Genomic DNA, 19,266 nt, shown 5'->3' on the forward strand with positions numbered 1-19,266 from the left:
CGCACGGAGCCGCGGGAGCGCTGCCCGCGGGGATCCCCTGCCCGCCGGGACCCGGCCCCGCCGGACGGGCATGGGGAGCCTCCAGCTGCAGGACTTCGTGGCGGGCTTGGTGGGCGGTGAGTGATGCCGAGAGCGCGGCTGGGGAGGCGGCGAAGGGCGCACGGCGAGGGTACCCGGGGTAAAACCCTCCGGGGATAAAACCCCCCGGGGATAAAACCCTCCGGGACTAAAACCCTCTGCTCCGGGGGTAAAACCCTCCGGGGATAAAACCCTCCAGGGGTAAAACCCCTCCAGGGGTAAAACCCCTCCCGGGGATAAAACTCCCCGGGGATAAAACCCTCCGGGGATAAAATCCTCCGGGGATAAAACCCCCCCGGTGATAAAATCCTCCGGCTATAAAGCCCTCCGGTGATAAAACCCTCCGCTCCGGGGATAAAACCCTCCGGGTCACCCACGGTCTGTGCCTCTGCCCGGCGTCTCCCCCGGTTTGCTTTGCTTTGCTACACAAGTGCGGTTTAATCGCACTTCCATGGGCGGGATGGTTAAAATTCGCGTTTAGAACTTGTGATGCTGCTGTGCGGGGCCGGCTTGCAGAGGCCCCCGCACGCCCCCAGCCCCCGCCGGCTCTGCCGCCCTTGCCCCCGTGGCTGGAAGGGGCTGGCAGCGCTCAGCCCGGGGCTCCCCGCGTCCCCATCCTCGGGGGAGGCACTGCCGGCTCCTCACCCCGCCACAGGGCTGATGGACACGGCAGGGACTGATCCTGTCTGCCGGGAATTCCAATGGCAAGCACCGGGAAACAGAAAGAAAAGTAAGGTAAACGACACGCAGAGGCGTCAGTAATGGGACAAGGTTCACAGAACTGAGAGACGCCAGCTGAGAGGGCGACCAGCTCTGCTGCCCCTGGGGCTGCAGCAGGACAGGGTCACCAGCCACGGCAGAACAAACCTCTGCTCAAGTGACCCTTCAGACCCAGCACAGGAGCAGGGTGAGAGGTGGCTCACAGGTGTCCTGCCAGATGAGGTCAATAAATTAGCAGACTGAAAAACCCAAAACCTCTGCCAAATGTTTGTGTGAGCAGCTGATTTTTGGATCTCTGTAGGCTGTGGTTGCTCTCTCTGCCCCACTGCCCTGTGCTGTTGCTGCACGCCTCTGGCAATGGGACAGGATGTCCTGGAGGTGAGCCAGTGCTCTGCAGCAGTGACAGATGAGAGTTTTCATTCATAGCACTTGACCATGGGTGGTCCCAGGTCTGGGAGGAGAGGGCACATTTTTTTAACACGTTTTTAGAAAAGTCATAATGTGTTGACCAAGAACATGATGCTCTTTTCAGTACCAATCCACTATGAGTGAGAAATTACATGTAGTGCCCAAAGCACCTGCGGGCACTGGTTTGCACAGAGATTTGCTGGTGAGGAAGCGTCACAATTTACCCACTCTCCACAAACCCTAAAACCTGCCAGTGTTGCTTGCAACAAAGACACAAAACCATATCCTGGCCATGGCACAGAGGTGTTCCGTTCTGGAGAAGAGGAAACCAAAGTGTGCTCTGTGCTGCCACGAGAGCTCCTGATAGTGAGTGGTGTGAGTAGGTGGGTGAAAGGTAAGAGAATATGGGCCAATTTCTCCCCAGAGAACCATGGGGAGGAAGGCAGGATGGCACTGGACAGTTCTGTGCAGAGCAGGATCCTCTGTATCTGAATCCTCTCTGATTGGTATCTCTTGAAACTGCTCCCAAAACAGCAAAGGAGGAGGAATTTGCAGGACCCTGTTAGCAGTCAGCCAATGGGACCAGGACATCACCGAGCCAGGAGAAAGCACTGCCTTGTGTTGAACAGGAATCTCACCATTCTGAGGCTAAACATTTGTGTGAGCTTTCAGGAGTGCAAAAGGGGTTGGTCCTGGGCAAGAGATACAAACATGAGTTCTCCTTCTCTGGTGCCTTTGAGATGCAAAGCTGTAGGAGTCCAGGAGAGTGTACACAGAAAAGTGTGTAAGCTCAGATTTAGCTTAGTCAGGGAAGGGGCATCTGCTGGTCTTTGCTCTGGCTAGGCCCCTTACAACTGTTCCTATGGAAATCTCTTCTCTAAACCCATTGCATCCTCTCCTGCTACAAAAGCTTCAGTGTTGTGCATAATACTTTGCTTTCATCCCCAGGAATCGCCAGTGTGGTTGCGGGCCATCCCCTGGACACGGTCAAGGTAAAACACTTTGAGCTGTGCTCACATGTCACCACCCAGACCCCCACCAATTCACACCTTCTCTCTAGCTGATGCCTCAAAGGGTCTTCACTCATCCCAAAAGGGAATTTAGAATGTTTTCACAGACTTTCTTCCTGTCCAAGGCTCATTTTGAATGAGAAACTGAAAGAACTGACTGATATATGCAAGTTTCTCTGTGAAGAATTAATGCTGAAAATTAACCTGGCCTTCCTTAATGTGTGGTTCACTGAACAGTTCTGGCAATGTTTTATTGAACTTTGCCACAGACTAGTATTCAAAGGGCAATGAGGGCACTGTATTTGTTTTGCTGCAGGCACATTTTTATGTTTTCCTTGTGCTGGTAATGCTGGAAGGGCAGAGTTCTGAAATCGTTATCCCAGGGCTGTGACACACAGTGTTTATGATTCCCTCATGATAATTATTCCTCCAATGGAAGGATTTAGAGAAGTAAGAAGGTATTTGTCAGCATGATGCAGACAAGCCCATGCACATACCAGTGCATCCTGACTCAACCAAGCTGACCATCCCTACTGCTGCAGAGACAGGGAGGAGGATCCTGCCCCTTTCTTTTTTTGCCCAGGCATTTCTGGGCATCTTTCATCACTTTAGCTTCTCTTGTTGGGGTTGTTCAGCCTGAAGAATAGAAGGCTTCAAAGAAATTTTATTGTGGCCTTCTTGTACTTGAAGGGGGTCTGAAATAAAACCAGAATTTTAGCAGCATTGCAATAGGACAAGGGGTACTGGTTTTAAACAGAAAGAGAGTTTAGATTAGATATATAAGGAATTCGTATACAAAAAAAAGGTGGTAAAACACAGGCACAGGCTGGCAGAGAGGTGGGGACATGCCCATCCCTGGAAACATTCAAGGACAGGATGGATGAGGCTCTGAGCAACCTGGTCTAGTTGGAGATATCCCTGCTCACTGCTGGGAGGTTGAACGAGATGGCCTTAAAAGATCCCTTTTAACTCAAAATTACCAGCAATTCTGTGACTCTGTGTTCCCTGCTCTGGTTGAAGCCTGGCTCTGGCACCAGGCAGGGCTGCCAGCTGTGGCAAACCCAGCTGTGGTCATGTTTGCAGCCTCCATCCTTTGGAGGGTGATGCCAAGGAGGCAGGGCCCAGCATGGCCCACACCACATCCCTTCCCCAGGCATCACAGCCACCCCCTTGCACACACCAGGCTCTCCTGGGATCAGGAGATGCCCAGCCAACCCCATTCTTTATTCTGAGCTGCTAAAGTGATACCAGCCCCAAGGGTGTCCCCGTGCAAAGGTGATGCAGACCCCAGGCAGGAGGAGCCACAGGGCTGCCCACACCACCCAGCCTTGGGCAGGGCACAGGCAGGCTCTGCCCAGCATTGCCAAGGCAATTGCCATCTCAGGCTGGTGGCCATGGCATCACTGCCTGGCTTGGGGGAGTTTGGCCATGGGAATCCTGCTTGGAAACATCGAGTTTGGGTGCCAAGAAAGAGCAAGCCCATCCTTCAGTGGTTATAAAGACAACTGTCAGGCTGCCCCCTCTGTTGCTCTTGGCTTTGGGCAAGGCTTTGCCTCGGGAATACCAAGTAGGCAGACCTTGTTATGTTCCAAATTCAGGAGCAGGAAAGGGGAAAAGAGAGTTTTTACAAAGGGGCTGCTCAGCAGAATCTGCAGCCTCCAGGGGATCAGGTGTCTCCCCATTTGGGGGAGGAGGCAGGACTGAGTATCAGGCTCTGGGGGATAAGTGGCATCTACACCACACTTCCCATCAAATCATCTCTTCCCCCTTCAGCCACCTCTTCCCATCACTGCAGCTTCCATCAAACCCCAGCAGCTGTTTTTTCCTACTTCCTTTTCCTTTACAAAACTCTAAAACTTGTGCCTTTGCTCTCTTTTCATCCTACCCACTGTATTCATTTTCCCAGAACTTTCTTCAGCTTCTGGGTGCCACCCAAGAGCCCTATCTAATCAAAACACAACAAAAAGGAGAATTTTGCAGAGGTATATCCATACTGGTAGTAGCTGACTTTGTCACAGATGCCAGCAGGGATTTCAGTGCTGGGTGTTAACAGATTAGCTAAGGGACGTGTGTGAGAACCAGATTGTGAGAACACTCAGTTCCCCCCAGTTACTCAAAAAATATATTAACTTGAACCTCTAAATACCTGGTTACTGAGTAAAAGAATAGAAAAAACAAAAAACAAGCCCAGGGAGGCGAAGTGGAAATGTCTGGGTTAAGATGAACCCAGGGCTGGGCACTGGGGTCACCTTGTCCTGGGTCACTCTGGGTGTAACCACCTTCCCCTGGTCCCCCCAGCCCTGCTATCCCCAGTGTGAGTCACAGTGTGCCCAGTGTGCACCCGTGGCCTGAGCCTGCCCACATTGTACAGCGTGTGCTGCTGAGCCCGGGCAGCAGCCTCATGTGCCAGCTCGTTCTGAGTGCTCAGGAAATATTGCTGCTGCTTCCCTGTGGCCTCTGGCCAGGCCTGGAGCGGAGCAGGGATGCTCCATGTGTGCAAAGAGCTGCATGGAGCCACCCCAGGGTGAGGGGTGAGCCTGGGCTGGGGGGTGAACACAGACTTTGGTCCCTCCTGCTCCTGCCAGGGTCCCACGGCAGCACTGGCAGCCTCTTGCAGGGCTCTGGGCCAAGTGATTGTGCCATCCAACCTGCTGTTTGCCATCCAAAAGCTCCCACTAGCTGTGAACCCTGGAAGACACACATTACTTTGGGCTTTAAATTCCCAAATAATTTCCTGCTTCACCCTGGTGTAAATCAGGGCTGAGCCAGTGGATGGGATTGGACACCATCCCCCCAGCACAGTGTCCCTTCAGCCTTCAGTGCTAGCAGCAGTGCTGATAAACGCAGTCAGAAATGTCCCCATTTCCTAAAAATATTCCTGATGGAGCATGTGTGTCTTTCTCTAACAAATGAGCTCTGGCCTCAAGATGAAGCCTGAGGTGCTGTGAAATGAGCAGTGTTTCCATTTCCTTGCACACCTCTAAGCTCAAAAAAGGCATCCGTTGTTAGGATGTTTCTAGTGCAACCTTGTGAGCAGCTTGAATGAAAGATGATCTAAATATATACATATGAGAAGGGGAAATGCCTAATCCTGTAGGCTTTGTTGTGACCTATGTGCCATTTCTTACATCTCTTGGAAGGTGTATAACCAATTTGCTTTCCAGAAATAAAATGTCTTTTTTTGAAATTATATAAAACTGTTTTTTGAGTGAAGCATGGAGAATTTCTGAGATGGTGCTGAATTATTTTAGCTCCAATTAGAATCTCTGTGTCTTAAAATCCACCTTGGAGCAGAAGGGCCCCAGAAGTCTCCCAGGGGAGCTCACCTCTCCTCTGTTTGCAACACATCCCAGCCTTCCCTGAGAGTCTCCAAATGGAGAAGACCACACCACTCCAATTTCCACATAAATCAGGCCCTTGCCAATGACAGCACTGCACACCAGCAGCCTGCTGTGCTGGGTCAGGGTTGCTGGTCCAGGCTGGAGAGCAATTTTTGACAGTCATTGATTCCAGATGTTGCAGAGAGCTTCAGGCTGTGAGATCCTGTTAGCCTTGCTTCTGGCAAAGTTCAAGAGGGTGGATGCACATATATCTTATTTTATTGCTCAGTTCTCTTTACGACTAAGGAAGGACTTGCTCTCAAAGCAAAGTACACATTGTTTACATAGCATGAGCCTCCATTGGGCTGGAAACATAGGATTTTAATCACATTTTACAAATGTCTTTTGCAGACTCGTTTGCAAGCTGGACAAGGATATGGAAATACACTCAAGTGTGTTCTGACTGTGTACAGAAATGAGTCTGTAAGTACTTCATCATACATTAAACGTGCTGGTAGAAAGTGCAAGTCAATAAATAGATAAATATATAAAGCAATTGTACAAAATGCTGTTGACACCAGCAATTATATAAAGACCAATAAAGTTGATGCAATTGAGCCTGCAAATCCCTACAGCCTTGTCTTGCTTAACTCTAAGGTTAAGTCACCACTTGGTGACTCCTATAGGGAAAAGGGAGATCCCTGGCATGGAATGATCAGTGTCTCCATATGGGTTGCATCCACAGTGACTCTTTTGCCTGATCCCGCTGGCAGAGATCTCCCAGAAGGATTTTGCTGACTCTGGTGAAGCCAGAACAAACACTGTCTATATGAGGCACTTCTACAGGGGTTTCTGTGCTTTCAGCCATATCCCATATTCTGCACAATCTCTATAGGCCTTTAGCAGCATGAACCAATTTCCTTTGCTCAGCATGTGCGAACACTTGGTTCCAGGAGACATCTGCTACTTGGATTTGCATTTCATCCCTGACTGTGGCAGGGGATTGGAAGGAGACAACCTCCCAAGTCCTTTCCGACCCAAACCATTACGTGCCTCCGTGATTTCTAACCCGATAGACAAGCTGGGGTTTACACTGCTCAGTCCTGCTCAGTCTCCTAAGCCCTGCTCCCTTTCCTGGGTAGCTGACCGGCTTCTTCAAGGGCATGTCCTTCCCACTGGCCAGCATTGGCATCTACAGCTCGGTGGTGTTCGGGGTCTTCAGCAACACGCAGCGGTTCCTGAGCCAGCTCCGCCACGGGGACCCGGCCGCCGCGCCCTCGCTCGCCGACATGACCCTGGCCAGCCTCGTGGCTGGGGTCATCTCTGTGGGCATTGGCACGCCCGTGGAACTGGTCAAGATCAGGCTACAGATGCAAACACAGCCCTACACCAAAGGTAGGAAGCAAGAGTTTCATCTTCCTGTCTCTGGCGGTCTTTGGTACGTACGCAGAGCTTTACAATTTTGGGCAAGGTTGGGCTTTCTGCTGCTTTGTGCTGCTGCAGTTGGGCTAAAAATTCTCCCTTTTGCCTGAGGATAGGCCCCATCCTGCTCAGCTCAAGGGAAGGGTTTTTATGAATGGTGTTTCCCAACAGTTGGGATCTCTAAGGAACATGAGGTAGGTCTGCTCAAGACCAGAAGCTGCAGAAATTGTGAGTCCCTGGGCTGTGGGGTCTCCTGGAGATCCCAGCAGCAGCACCATGGCTGCCAGTGGCAATGCCAGCTCCCCATCTCCCTCTGCACACTCAGTCCCACATATATTTTCCCATAAACCTCTGTTATTCCACTCTTCTCTGCTCAAAAGCAGAAGTTTCCCATTTACATTTAAAAACCGACTTATTTCACACAGGGTGCCAGGTAGCCCAGGTGTGAGCAGGATGGGTCAGGAGGGGACACTAGCAGGATGGCAGTGGGTGGCTGTTCCCTGTCCACAGGCAGAAGGGGCTGCTTCAGCTTTAGACACCAGCTGAATTCCATTGCAGGCTGCCAGCATGGAGCAAACCCCACCAGAGCACATGAACAGCTAAATGAAGACATGGAGCAGCTTCAGAGCTGAACAGCTTGGATTTCAGCATTTCACCTTTCTCACAATTACAGTTATGGCATTTAACTGTGAAATGCTGGCATTTTTCTGTTGCTTTGATAAAACAATGTTATGTCCATTTTTAAAGCCTCCATGCAGCTTAGAAACCTAATGCCTTTTACAAAAACAACTTTGTCTGCATGGGAAGGGCCAGACTCTGAAGATGTTAAGGCTTTCAGAGATGTGACCTGGCATAAATTGAAGTTAAAATCCATGAAAATTGGGCACATTGCCTTAAATTTATTAGGAAGTCTCACTGGGCATGTACCTATTGGGAGGTATGCCATGCATCTAAGAAAATCTGTCTGAAGTGTCTACGTGTTTTCTGAAAATGGACCTAAATACTCTCTCCTAAAACATTTTCCCCATGTTATCTGCTGACCCCAGCAGAAGAAACTGGATGGCAGTGACTTCTAATGAATGGCAGTGGGCTTTGGAGAGCAGTTCTGTGGCAATATATCTATTACAACAGTTGTATCTTTTTTCTTCTTTTTTTTGTAGCAAATGCTAAACTAAATTCCACAGCTCCTGGATCTCCTGTGTACCGAGGCCCAATCCACTGCTTAAGGACAATCCTGCAGAAAGAGGGGATTCCAGGAATATACCGAGGCAATGTAGCAATGCTCCTGAGGGATGTTCCCGGGTACTGCGCCTATTTCGTCCCGTACGCGATGTTCTGTGACTGGATAACCCCTCATGGAAGCATTGCTCCTAATCCCTTCTCCATCTGGGTGGCAGGGGGTGTAGCAGGTAAGCACCTTCACTTCCTCACAGCATTGGCAGAACAAGAGCAGGAAGGTTCTCAGGGCAGATTACAAGGGTGACTCAAGGGCCACTGCATCCTTCTGAGCAGAGGACATGGTACTGAGCCTTCCTTCCCCAGGGCTGGGCTCCCTGGCACCACAGCTGCACTTTATGACTTGACAAACTTTATGGAAGTCACGTTATCAGACCTTCCTTGGGCTCATTGTCAGCGAAGAGGAGAACAGACAGCGCCTTCATCTCCCTGGGTGCCTCAGGGCAGCCTGCCAAGCCCATTGCAGGGGTATGTGGTAGCCAAGATGCCTCCAGAAGAGGACTTCAACCTGTTGGCTGCCCACCAGGAGGGTGTGCGCCTACCCACACCTAGCAGAAGCCCAGTTGACTGTTACTGATCTTCTTCTTTTTTCCACATGTACCCTTGCCAGTAAAACTGACATGTGTGCCCCCACCATGTGAAAGGTCACCCCTACTCCCACTACCCTGCTTCTTGCCATTTATAAATTGCAGATCCATAAAGGCAAGTCAACCCTTAGCTCAGGTAATGATAACAAAATGCCTTCTCCTCAAATAAAGAGGCCCCTGGTGCCTCTGGATGGTTTTTCTAGTGTGCCCCAACACTCACGTAGGTCCAGACCAACTCTTGTCTGTCCAGCTGGGCCATGGATTGCAGTCATGTACTGATCTTTGCAGAGGCAAACCATCCCACTCAGCTGCAGGCTGATCAATGGAAACAGGTATTTCTTTAAAGCAATGACAGGGTATCTCACTGTGTGGAGCCTAATCCTGGCAGCCTGAGATGCACCAACCCATTATTTGTATCCTCAGCTCATACTCTTTGCAATGGAATTATCAGAAGACTCAGTTTTTTCTGAAATCACCCCAAGCAGCAGCTCAGGCTCTTCCCATGGCATGTCCATGTTCCACCAGGAGCACAGCAGGAGATGTATTTGCACCTGGAGAAGCCCCTCTTGAGTCACCTGCATCTGATCAGCAGCATAACCTCCAAAATATGAACACCTTCCAGAAACAGGGAACTTTCAGAAATTCTGTTTCTGTGCCTGAGCAGGGTGAATGCCCTGAATGAAAATCACATTAATATGATGTGATAGACGTCAATTTCTGAGTGCACTGACCTGTAGGCAAGGAAGTATAGAGAAGGAATTATTCAAATACTTCTGCATTTTTCCAGGAGCTGTTTCCTGGGCAGTATGTACTCCAATGGATGTTGTGAAAAGTCGACTTCAGGCAGATGGAGTTTATTCAAACCAGTACAAAGGGACCATTGACTGCATGTTGCAGAGCTACCAGAATGAGGGCTTAAAAGTAAGTGACATTTGGAGTTAAATCTGGTTATTAGGTATGTAATTGTCAATTGGAAAACACAGTGACTGTTAAGAACCTGCCTGCAGTGCTGAGAGACAGTTAAAGCCAGTTAGTGGTAAATTATTATTATGGCAGTAGGTAATTATCATGTAGATTCCTTCAAAATCAAAATAGTGAGAGTTATAATACATGTTACATAATGAAGAAATGAATGACTGGGGGGTCACACACTGCTGGTGTAATTAACTTCAAACAACATTTCATGTTAGTGCACTTAATCATGGACATAATTTGAGTTATCATAAATCAGAAGTAGAAAGTCTTACCTCTGCGATTCTTCTGCAAAATGCAGAGGTCAAATGTTTCCCATTGACTTTGGTGTCAATAAACTGATTCCAGTGGGACTGTCCTGGCATTCTGGATGTGCCTGGTCACCTTGGGCAATGCTTTGGTGGAACTAATGCTGCTTTTGCACTGTTGAATGTCAGCGTTCTTATATCAGAATTGCTTTCGTTTCAAACATGAAGAAGGGCTGCGTGCCAAACAACTTATCTCCCTTTTCTGACTTTGTCTGTTAGTGTAATAAAAGATATTTGTTCTACCTGCAAACTTTGCCTCAATTAAATGTGAATGGCAGCTTTATTGTGTTGCCAAGGGTTTGCAGCTTTATTGTGTTGCCAAGGCATGGTTGTGGAAGTAACGTCTGATATTGAAATAAATCTGTATTTATCATCAGAACAGCATGTAGTCTCTTAGCTCGAAAGTGTTAATTTTCACATTCTAAGAGAAATGTAACAAGTTACAAACAGGAAAATATCCTGCAAAATCACAAGTCAGTGTGATTTCAATATTTGCCAACGTGCCACTATGTTATGCCAGCTGTCTCAGGAGCCTGTGGTCTGGTTCAGCTTTTGCCACTGAGTGAAGAAAGTCACATTCATGTGAAGCACAAGCACATGGAGAGATGCTGAGGACTGTGCTTGGACAGTCAGATGGGGGACAGGGTGCCCAGGCTCTACAGTACCTGCCTTGTGCACTTCCACAGCAGGGTGGCTGAAATGGGAATTTCCATGGGTTTTCCTTTCTCTCTCCATCCTCATCCTCTGCCCTCCTTGTCCTGCCTGAACTAACAACTAAAAGAGTTTTCTGGTAGAGCTCTGTACTTCTTGTAGTTTTTCTGCTGTCCCATCTGGCACCTGCCCCAAAGCCATCAGTAGGATTGAGTGATTAGTTGATAGCAAGACTGGAATCTGCTCTCACGAGGAAAATCTTTTTAAAAGTTGGGAGACTCACAACTGACAAATGGCAAACCCAGGGCTGGATGTTTTCATTCTGGGACAAAGGAACAGCATTCTCAGTGCTGGCAATACTGCCTGATGTACACAAAGAAACACAACTACACCCTTGTCTTTCTCCACAGCCAGGTGTGTTCACTCAGATAAGAAAAATTTATGCCTCTGGGCTTTTCATCCTAAACCTTCATTATTATTTAACTTGGGTCTCTCGTGTTACTTTATGCATAATGCAAAAACATTGAATTTCTTCCCAGAAACTTCTCTTTCCTAACAAAACAAAATATCTCAAGAAATCAAATAATATCCTAAATGTCCCAATACTGCAATTTCACATTGCAAGCTTTATATAAACTATGTGAACACATTTTGATTCTGTCTCAAACAAGTCAGCACTATGCTTAGGATTTTCTTGACACAAGATATGATGGTGTTTAGTAGAGTTCAGTAATTTCAGCGCAAAAATGGGTTATATGCTTAAATCAAAGGTCTTCTGATCTTCGGGCCAAGATTTTTCATGGTTTTTTACAGTAGCTGTGGGAATTTTGCTGTTATAAAGCCTGGAAAGGAGTTTGATTGCTGAAGTTCTTTTTCACATCTATTCTGAACTTGTGGTATTTATAGATTAGTGACTTGTGGTGATGAGCCTTGGTGGTTAATGGGAGTGATTTTGTGAGAAGCAGGCCAGCAGAGATCCCTCCTGGAACCACCACATTGTGAGCAGACTCACCCCACAGTAAAGGCTTTGTGCACACTCTCACAGGGTGTGGTGTTTGCAGTGGGGAGCACCAGGATGCCAAACCAGTGACTTCTGCCACTGTGCTCCCCTTCCCCAGTGCAGACCTCAGCCAAGACCAGCAGTGGGAGCACATCTTCCAAGCAAACCCGAAAGATTTGGTCCTTCAGAATCCCACCATGACTTCATTCAATGTTTTCTTTCTCTTCTTAAAATAGTCCATATATTCCTATGCTCTAACCTTGCTCATTCCCTACAGGTCTTTTTTAGGGGCCTCCTGGTCAATACAATAAGAGGATTCCCATCGAGTGCAGCCATGTTTCTTGGCTATGAGCTTTCTCTCAAAGCAATGAAAAGATGCCAAAGTGAGACCAGTCCCTAACTTCCAGGTCAGCACATAAAGACCCTCTAGCTTTATTAAAATTACAGAATTAATCTTTGAATCAAATAGAGTTGCAATTGTATAGATCCTCTGAAAGTTGCACAAATTACATGTGTATCTACACCTGAATAGCCAAACACAATTTGGGTCTGTGGGATTCAGAGCAGACTGCAAATGTGCCAATGGATTTAAGTTTCAGTCCTCATCTCCTGCAGCTTCACTGTAATCTGTTCTGATTGTTGTGATTATTTTAATTCATATCATTCAGAAGTAAAAATTTTAAAGGAGATTATTCTCTAATATTTTATAAGTTTTGAAATATCATTTTTACCATAGTCCCTGCACAGTATTCTGTTCCAGCCCCAGAGATATGAAATTAAGCTCTTTCAAAGTGCCTTGACTATCAAGTCACTGTTTCACTCTTTCCCTCATTAACTTGGAGTTGCATAAAGGAGCAGCATTAAAAATATCTGAATGAAGAAACTTTTTTAGCAGCTAGATACTCAAGATTTTTCTTGGCCATCTTTGCTGTTTTCTGCAGTACTTCATAAATCTCCTTCCTTCTTATTTCAAAAGTGTTGCCAAGAAGACCAGAAAGTCTCCTGCCTTCCTGAGCCAGATCAGCAGTGTGGTGTTGGTGAGGGCTCAGCTGCTCTGAAGACTCCCATCCTGCACCTACAGCACCTGCTGTGGGCACGTGGTCCATGGAGCACACCAAAAATCACACCAGCTCAACCAAACCCAAAGACTATTTTATTATCAAATCTTTCACTGTTGACTAAGAGCACCCTAGTAATTCTGGTGGTGGTGGTGGGCTTCTTCATCAATGGCACTTTTGTCTTGAACCAGGAAGAGAACTTCCCTTTCCCAAGGGATGTACCCAAACCCAGCCCACCTCAAATCACCAAGGGAGCATCTTTTGTACAACACGGTGTTATAACACTCATCTTCTTTGGTGAACAAGGAAAGGAGAAAATGGTGGGTACACAGGTGCTTTTTCTGGTTGCCACCAAATCCTAGCTTGCTTTCAGGTTCAAAGAAGAGGGTGACTCCTCCCATACAAACACGTGTGCTCTACAACACAGTTTGGCACAATTTAGCACATTATCATGCAAAATGTAAAGGCTTTAACAACTTCAGTCTGTTTTCCAAGGTGTAAATTAAATTGGGAAACAGAAGGATGTTAAATTCAGAGACTAAGGTGCTTTTTTTTAATACAGAAAACAATAAAACAATAAAGAGTTTGCATTTCATATAGAAGGCTGCCTATTAATTGACACAGCTTGCCTGGTGCAGCCCTCCAGGGGCTGTCTTGAGATATCTCTTTAGACCCTCTGAGCTCTCTGACATGACTTGCCAGCTGCCAAAACCTGCAGACAAAACTTTGCAGCCATGAGCAGACCATCACCAAAGAAAGTCTCTTTAGGACACAGTGTACTTCAGACCTCCAGCTCTCTGCTGGAATCCCACTGAGACCACTGGGGCAGGCCCAGTCTCTCTTTGGTCTACCTCAGCATCTCAGTTATTCCAAGATCATTTACATCATGATTTTTTCTCTTTATGCTGTTAAATATGATTTAGTTTCTAAGCATGGAGCTTTTGATGCCAAAGCCCAAGAAGAACCAGCTTTGCTGTGACAAGAGGACTCTGGTGGCACTGGCAGGACAGGCCAAGGGGGCTCACATGCGGAGGGACGCATGACATGGGGGAATAATCTAGGACAACACTTCATCTGGAAATGTTCTAGAGAAACAGCTCTTCCTCTGGAGAAGAGCCCAGGGGGAAAAGCCCAGTGATTGCAGTTTCAGCAGATGCCTTCCAAACAAGGTTTCTGAAGACAATGTGGAGCAGCTGTCCAGCTTTCCTCCATAAAATGAGGAGAAAGAAAGAGAAACTCCTTCATCCTCTTCCCTGGATGAATGGGGGAATTGGTCACAACACGTGAAGATCACAGCAGAAAGTGCCTAAAACTTTGGGTCTGCAGCAGAACTTGGAAATGGGGTCACCTTCTTTGGGCTCCTCATCACTGGAGATTAAAAACAAAACTGTGGGTGCTTCCAGAACTGGCCTTAAAATGGGGAAGAAACAGCTGGTGTTGCTTCATCTCAAAAGGCTCAAAGTGCCTTTGATCTTCTTTAGGATACCTGGAACAGTTTTTAATAAACAATATGGAAAAAATTGATGATCCTTCACACAAGTATTTGTTGCTGGCTGCATTTAAAGATTCATCCTTTTCATGTTGCCTATTTAACTGCATGCATGTAAAACATGTTTTTTGGATGGATAATATCATGTGTCTCCAGGGATAATACTTGAGCAGACTATGTTTTAATGCAAATAAATTGTGCGTTCATCTGCCTGCATAATGTAAAATGGATCATGAATGGCTTAAACTGATGAGTTCACAACAAGCTGTGTATCTGCATGATCCTGCCCTCATGGTGCCCAGGTTTGATCTGTTCAGTGCTCTCTGGGTGTAAAGCCCTGACACCCACACAGGAGTTGCACAGTGATCATTCATGGTATTATTCATCCAATTAAACCAATTTTGAGATCAGAGCCCAGGATCTGCCTGGACAAAACTCTCATGTAGCACACACCTGCCAGAAGGAGCTGTCAGGGAGAGCCATGGGCAACTTGGTGTGGAAAGGGAGCAGAGGGCAGAAAGTTATTCTAAATAATAGAAATATATATCATATAAATATATATAACGTAAATATAAAATCATGAAGATCAAGTGGGAAGTGAATACAAAGCTTTGGCCACTTGATGGCATCCTCATCCCTGGCAGGGCATGTGTGGCTCACGGGAGCTGCCAAGAAACCCCTCTGTGCCTTGTCCATTCTGCTGCCCGACCAGCACACATTCCCTCCCCCATGGGCAGCCCCACACTGCACAGCCTCGGGATGATTTTGGGGTGGCCCTGCCCTGCCAAAGGCTGCCCTGGTCTGGCAGCAGAGGCAAGCCCTGGACAACTGGTTAATCAGTGCATCACGCCATTAGTGTTCACAGACAAACCACAAAAGAGGCAAAGCACCTCCAGGCTGGAGCACGAGGGTTTCAAGGGTGACAGCAACACAGGCCACTGTGAAGGAGACTCAGCTGCCTCTGGGCCACTGCTGGTGACCAAGGACACCTTGGGGCTGGGCCAAGCAGGTTTTGAGGCACAGCACTGTGTGATACCCCTCGCTGTGACCGATCACACCCCTGGGAAGTGCTCAAGGCCAGGTTGGACAGGGCCCTGGTTTAGGGGAGGTGTCCCTGCCCATGGTGAGTGGGCTGCAAGGAGATGAGCTTTAAGGTCCTTTCCAACCAAAACCCTTCTATGGGTCTATGATGCTTGACCCTGATAGGTGTTTAGTCTTGCTCTTGCAGTAGTGAGAGCGTGTGGCTGTGTCACCAGTGAAAGAGGTCCAGTGGTGCTGGGGTTGTGTGACACCACAGGGGGCCAGCCCTATGTCCCAAAGATGAGGGATGGCAATTAAAATTTATACACACAGAGACTTGAAAAGTCTGTGTCTTGTGAATAATCTTCTGTATGGTATATTAAATGCATTAATTTTTGGAAATAAAATCACTATCATTATCCATGGATAGAAATTAGGATCTCCAAAGAATTTTTCAGGGACCTGGTGATGGGAGTTTAAAACAGCCTTTCCTGGGAGGCAGACAGACAGACATACAGCTGATTCAGTGGGGAACTGATTACATATGTTGGCAGTTTTGTCTCTGAAGAGACAAGAAAGAAAACCCTTGTGTCAACAGAATTCAGAATTCAGAATATGGACCCAGCTCCTTTGTCAGTGCTGTGTCTGCCATCAGTGGCATGTTCCCCACACATGCTGGAGTGGTAGGAGCCATCTGCTTGGTAGGTTGTTCAAGGTGTTTACAGAGTCCCTCATTTCTAAAATAAATGCAGTAAATCCTGAAATGGTCAAAAAATAAGAAGGGAGACCAGAAAAACAAGGGATACATAGTTCTATGTGTTTGTTGCCTGGATTATGAAAGCATATTCAAACCTGTCATCCCTCAAATAAGTCTGTAATTGCCCAACTTTCATGTCTCTGGTGGCATTCCAGCTCTTACAACAGCCTGTATTACTTAATGAGATGCAGGCTGTTTTTCACACTTTATAAACTATTTAGTGATATGAAAGGAAAAAGTGGCAACAGCATCTTATTTCCTTCAAAAAAACCCACAATCAGACAGAAACAAATGTCCCAGTGAAAATCCATTTTTCTAGAAAACAGCCCTGACCTGGATGAAGGCCTTCGGGGCTGGGAGAAGCTTCGTGTTGTCTACAGTGCACAGAGTGGGAAGAGGCTTCCCAGCAGCTTTAGCATCTACTGAAACCCTGCCTGTAAAGGACTTTTCCAACCTAAATGATTTCGTGATGGCTCCAGGCCAGGCTGTGATTTTCTGATGCCTCGGAGTCCCTGCCTGGTGTTTCCCCACCTCAGGGGAAGGCAAGATCACAGTCCACATCTCAGTTTCTCTTTTTCTGAGACAGAGGAGTAGGTGACGTCTTTGCAGGCATTAAGATATATCTCTTTGGTTTATCTGAAGCTCTTTGTTTCTTCATAGAAGTTGTTATAGTAGAGATTCTTCTCCTAGGTGTGGCATTCATGTCAGCCAAGAAAGCCAATGCCTCTCTTGTACTTGCTAAGAAAAAAATTAAAGTGTAGAGCCAGAAAAATGATGAGATTCAAGCAGAGAAGTGGGAAGAAGTTCAAGTGCTTAATTGAATGTAAACTGGACAAGAAAAGCTTCCTCTCTCTAAAGCCATTTTCTTCCTGTATATGCTCCTTTAGTGCTGCACAGACTGATCACTGCCAGCTTAGATAAGCAGTATGTAGAGTATCCTTCCAGAGATAGGCTCCAAAAGGAATGAAGGCATGAAGTGAGGGGAAATTTAAGTAGTCATAATCATTTTCAAGGCATTTTCCCTAAACTGTAGATCCTGTGACAGCTCCAGAATCACACACAACTGGAACAAGTAACCAGTTAGGAGCCACTCGTGCAGCAGAAGTGTATTTTTAAGGGGTTTTAGAGGCCCCATGTGCAGTTTCACTGTAAGATATAAAGTGCTGGACACATCAAGAAATCCTCACTTAGTAAGGGTGAAATTCCAAGGCTACTGGGCTGTATAACACCCAGTCTCTGAAGAGAATACAAAGGTCCTCTTTGAGTGATGGAGAAAGCAATGGATAACCTTGAGTCACAAGGAGAAAAAGTTGGAGAAACCAGACCCTTGCAAGTGGGAAAAAAACATGTTAAGGTGACCTGCCACCAACACCTGCTGCATCAAACTGTCACCTGCATGGCCTCACCTCTGTGAAAGCACCAGGACTTAGCTCATCTTCATGGACTGCTCTCTTCTCCCATGTTTCAAAACATTTTATCATTATTGTAGCCTACTTCACACACAGTATAGAGACACATGGCATAGAAATCCTGCCAATTCTCATGGATAAGGGCCAGCTTTTCTTACTTATGCAACCAGGTGGGAACCAATATCCGTCCCTGCTTCCCTGTCAAATGACTGTTGCTGTGTTTCCATCAGGCAGCCTGCAGGTGGATTTTCAACACTTCCAGCATGAAAAGAGAGCTGGGATGTGGGGCTGGCTGGTGAAGAGCTCTATCAGAGCCATGGAGTGAATGCCCTGCGCTGTCTGTGTGTCCTGCATGTTCAGCCTCCCTCTGCATGCTGTGCTGAGTGGGAAATCCAGCCCACAGGGTCATCGCACAGTGGGACAAGCAAGGAAGGGTGAGTGGACTTCTGATGTGAGAGCCCTCAGTGTTTCCCTTTCCTGGTATGAAAGGCCACAAAAGAAGACACTGGAAGAGGACACTAGGAAAAATCTTAAAATACAAGAGAACTGGTGACCTCTATGATCAATTCCTGCTGCCTTCTGCCTGCTTTTAAAGATAGTTGGTTGTGGGAAGCATTTTCAATATGCATGACACACATCATAGCTGACCTGTTGCTGTCAGGGCTTTTTTCTCAGCTCTTGCTAAATATCATTGCAACATGAAAATCTTGGCTGAACCCAGGCTCCCACCCCAGCTCTCGTGACTGTACTACTGCATGAAACAAGGAGGACCTGCAGTCCTGAAGGTCTCTCTCATGTGCTCTCCCCTCTTACAGCTCCTGAGTGCCTAGTCACAAGGAGACTAGTGTTTGTTAATAAGCTTAAATGGTTTCAAATTAATTAAAACTCTTCTGAAAGTAATGAGAGCTCAATTACCTACAGAAGCTAATGTGAGTCCTGAGGACATCCTGTGGTCCACCTGCTAGGGCAGAGCACAGCATGTGGCTCTCAGGGGGTGCACTACCCTCTTGGATTGGACTGAATCTGAAATGTTCATCAGGATTTGATGCCTTTCTGTTGTAAGCAATCTTGCTATTACTATGCTATGGTTTACCCTTTCACAAAGGGATTAGAATGCCCCTATTTTCCTTGATTTCTACATTAGCATATGTCATCTTTATGTAAGAGATAGGAAAAAAATACTCCAAGCCACCTTATCTCTGGAAAATGAAACTATGAATGATCTCTTCATTTGCTGTCTTTGCATCTCTTCTATCTTGATCAGTGCACACAGCAAACGTAAAACAAACTGCTTTGTTACCTGGGTGTTTTTCCTCTGCAGGGAATTGGTTTTTTCTGCATTAGAAAACCCAAAATGTGTAGAGATTCTTAGAAACTTTACACTGGGATGCAAATTCTCTCATGAGAACTCATAAACTCTGGAGGTTTATGCAAACCAGATTAAAATACCAATCTGGAAATTGGATGTTGTGCACAGCATTTTTGGCCATTCAACCTAGCACCAAAGTAAAGGCATTATATGAAATATATATCCCAAAGTACTTACACCAACCAAAAGTGTGCAGGACATTAGAGTGTCCAAAGGAACCAGAACAAACTGCCTGTAAGACCCACAGAAATACATTGGAGAGTTTTATATATTCACCTTTTCCAAATAATCTGTTCAGGGTTGGAATCTTAATATCCCATCACTTGAAAGCTGATGGACTGTCCTGGTGCTGGCAGTACCCGTGGTGATGGAGCTCTCTACCCCCTCCTTACTCTGCTCCTCCACTGCACCCTGCCCTCTGCATCCCTCAGTGTGTAGGGAAGAGGCAGGAC

General features: G+C 46.8%; 1 protein-coding gene across 1 annotated transcript; it reads left to right on the forward strand.

Annotated features, from left to right (window-relative positions):
- On the forward strand, positions 1–12,727 carry SLC25A48 (solute carrier family 25 member 48). Its single transcript, XM_036391652.2, has 8 exons — positions 1–116; positions 2,155–2,198; positions 5,948–6,019; positions 6,679–6,931; positions 8,119–8,367; positions 9,569–9,702; positions 11,990–12,119; positions 12,689–12,727. Exons 1-7 carry the CDS (start codon positions 71–73, stop codon positions 12,110–12,112), a joined length of 921 nt encoding a protein of 306 aa, XP_036247545.1. The 5' UTR covers positions 1–70; the 3' UTR covers positions 12,113–12,119; positions 12,689–12,727.
- Positions 12,728–19,266: the final 6,539 nt, after the last annotated feature.

Source organism: Molothrus ater, chromosome 15, assembly GCF_012460135.2.
Source record: "Molothrus ater isolate BHLD 08-10-18 breed brown headed cowbird chromosome 15, BPBGC_Mater_1.1, whole genome shotgun sequence".
NCBI classification, from domain to species: Eukaryota; Metazoa; Chordata; class Aves; order Passeriformes; family Icteridae; genus Molothrus; species Molothrus ater.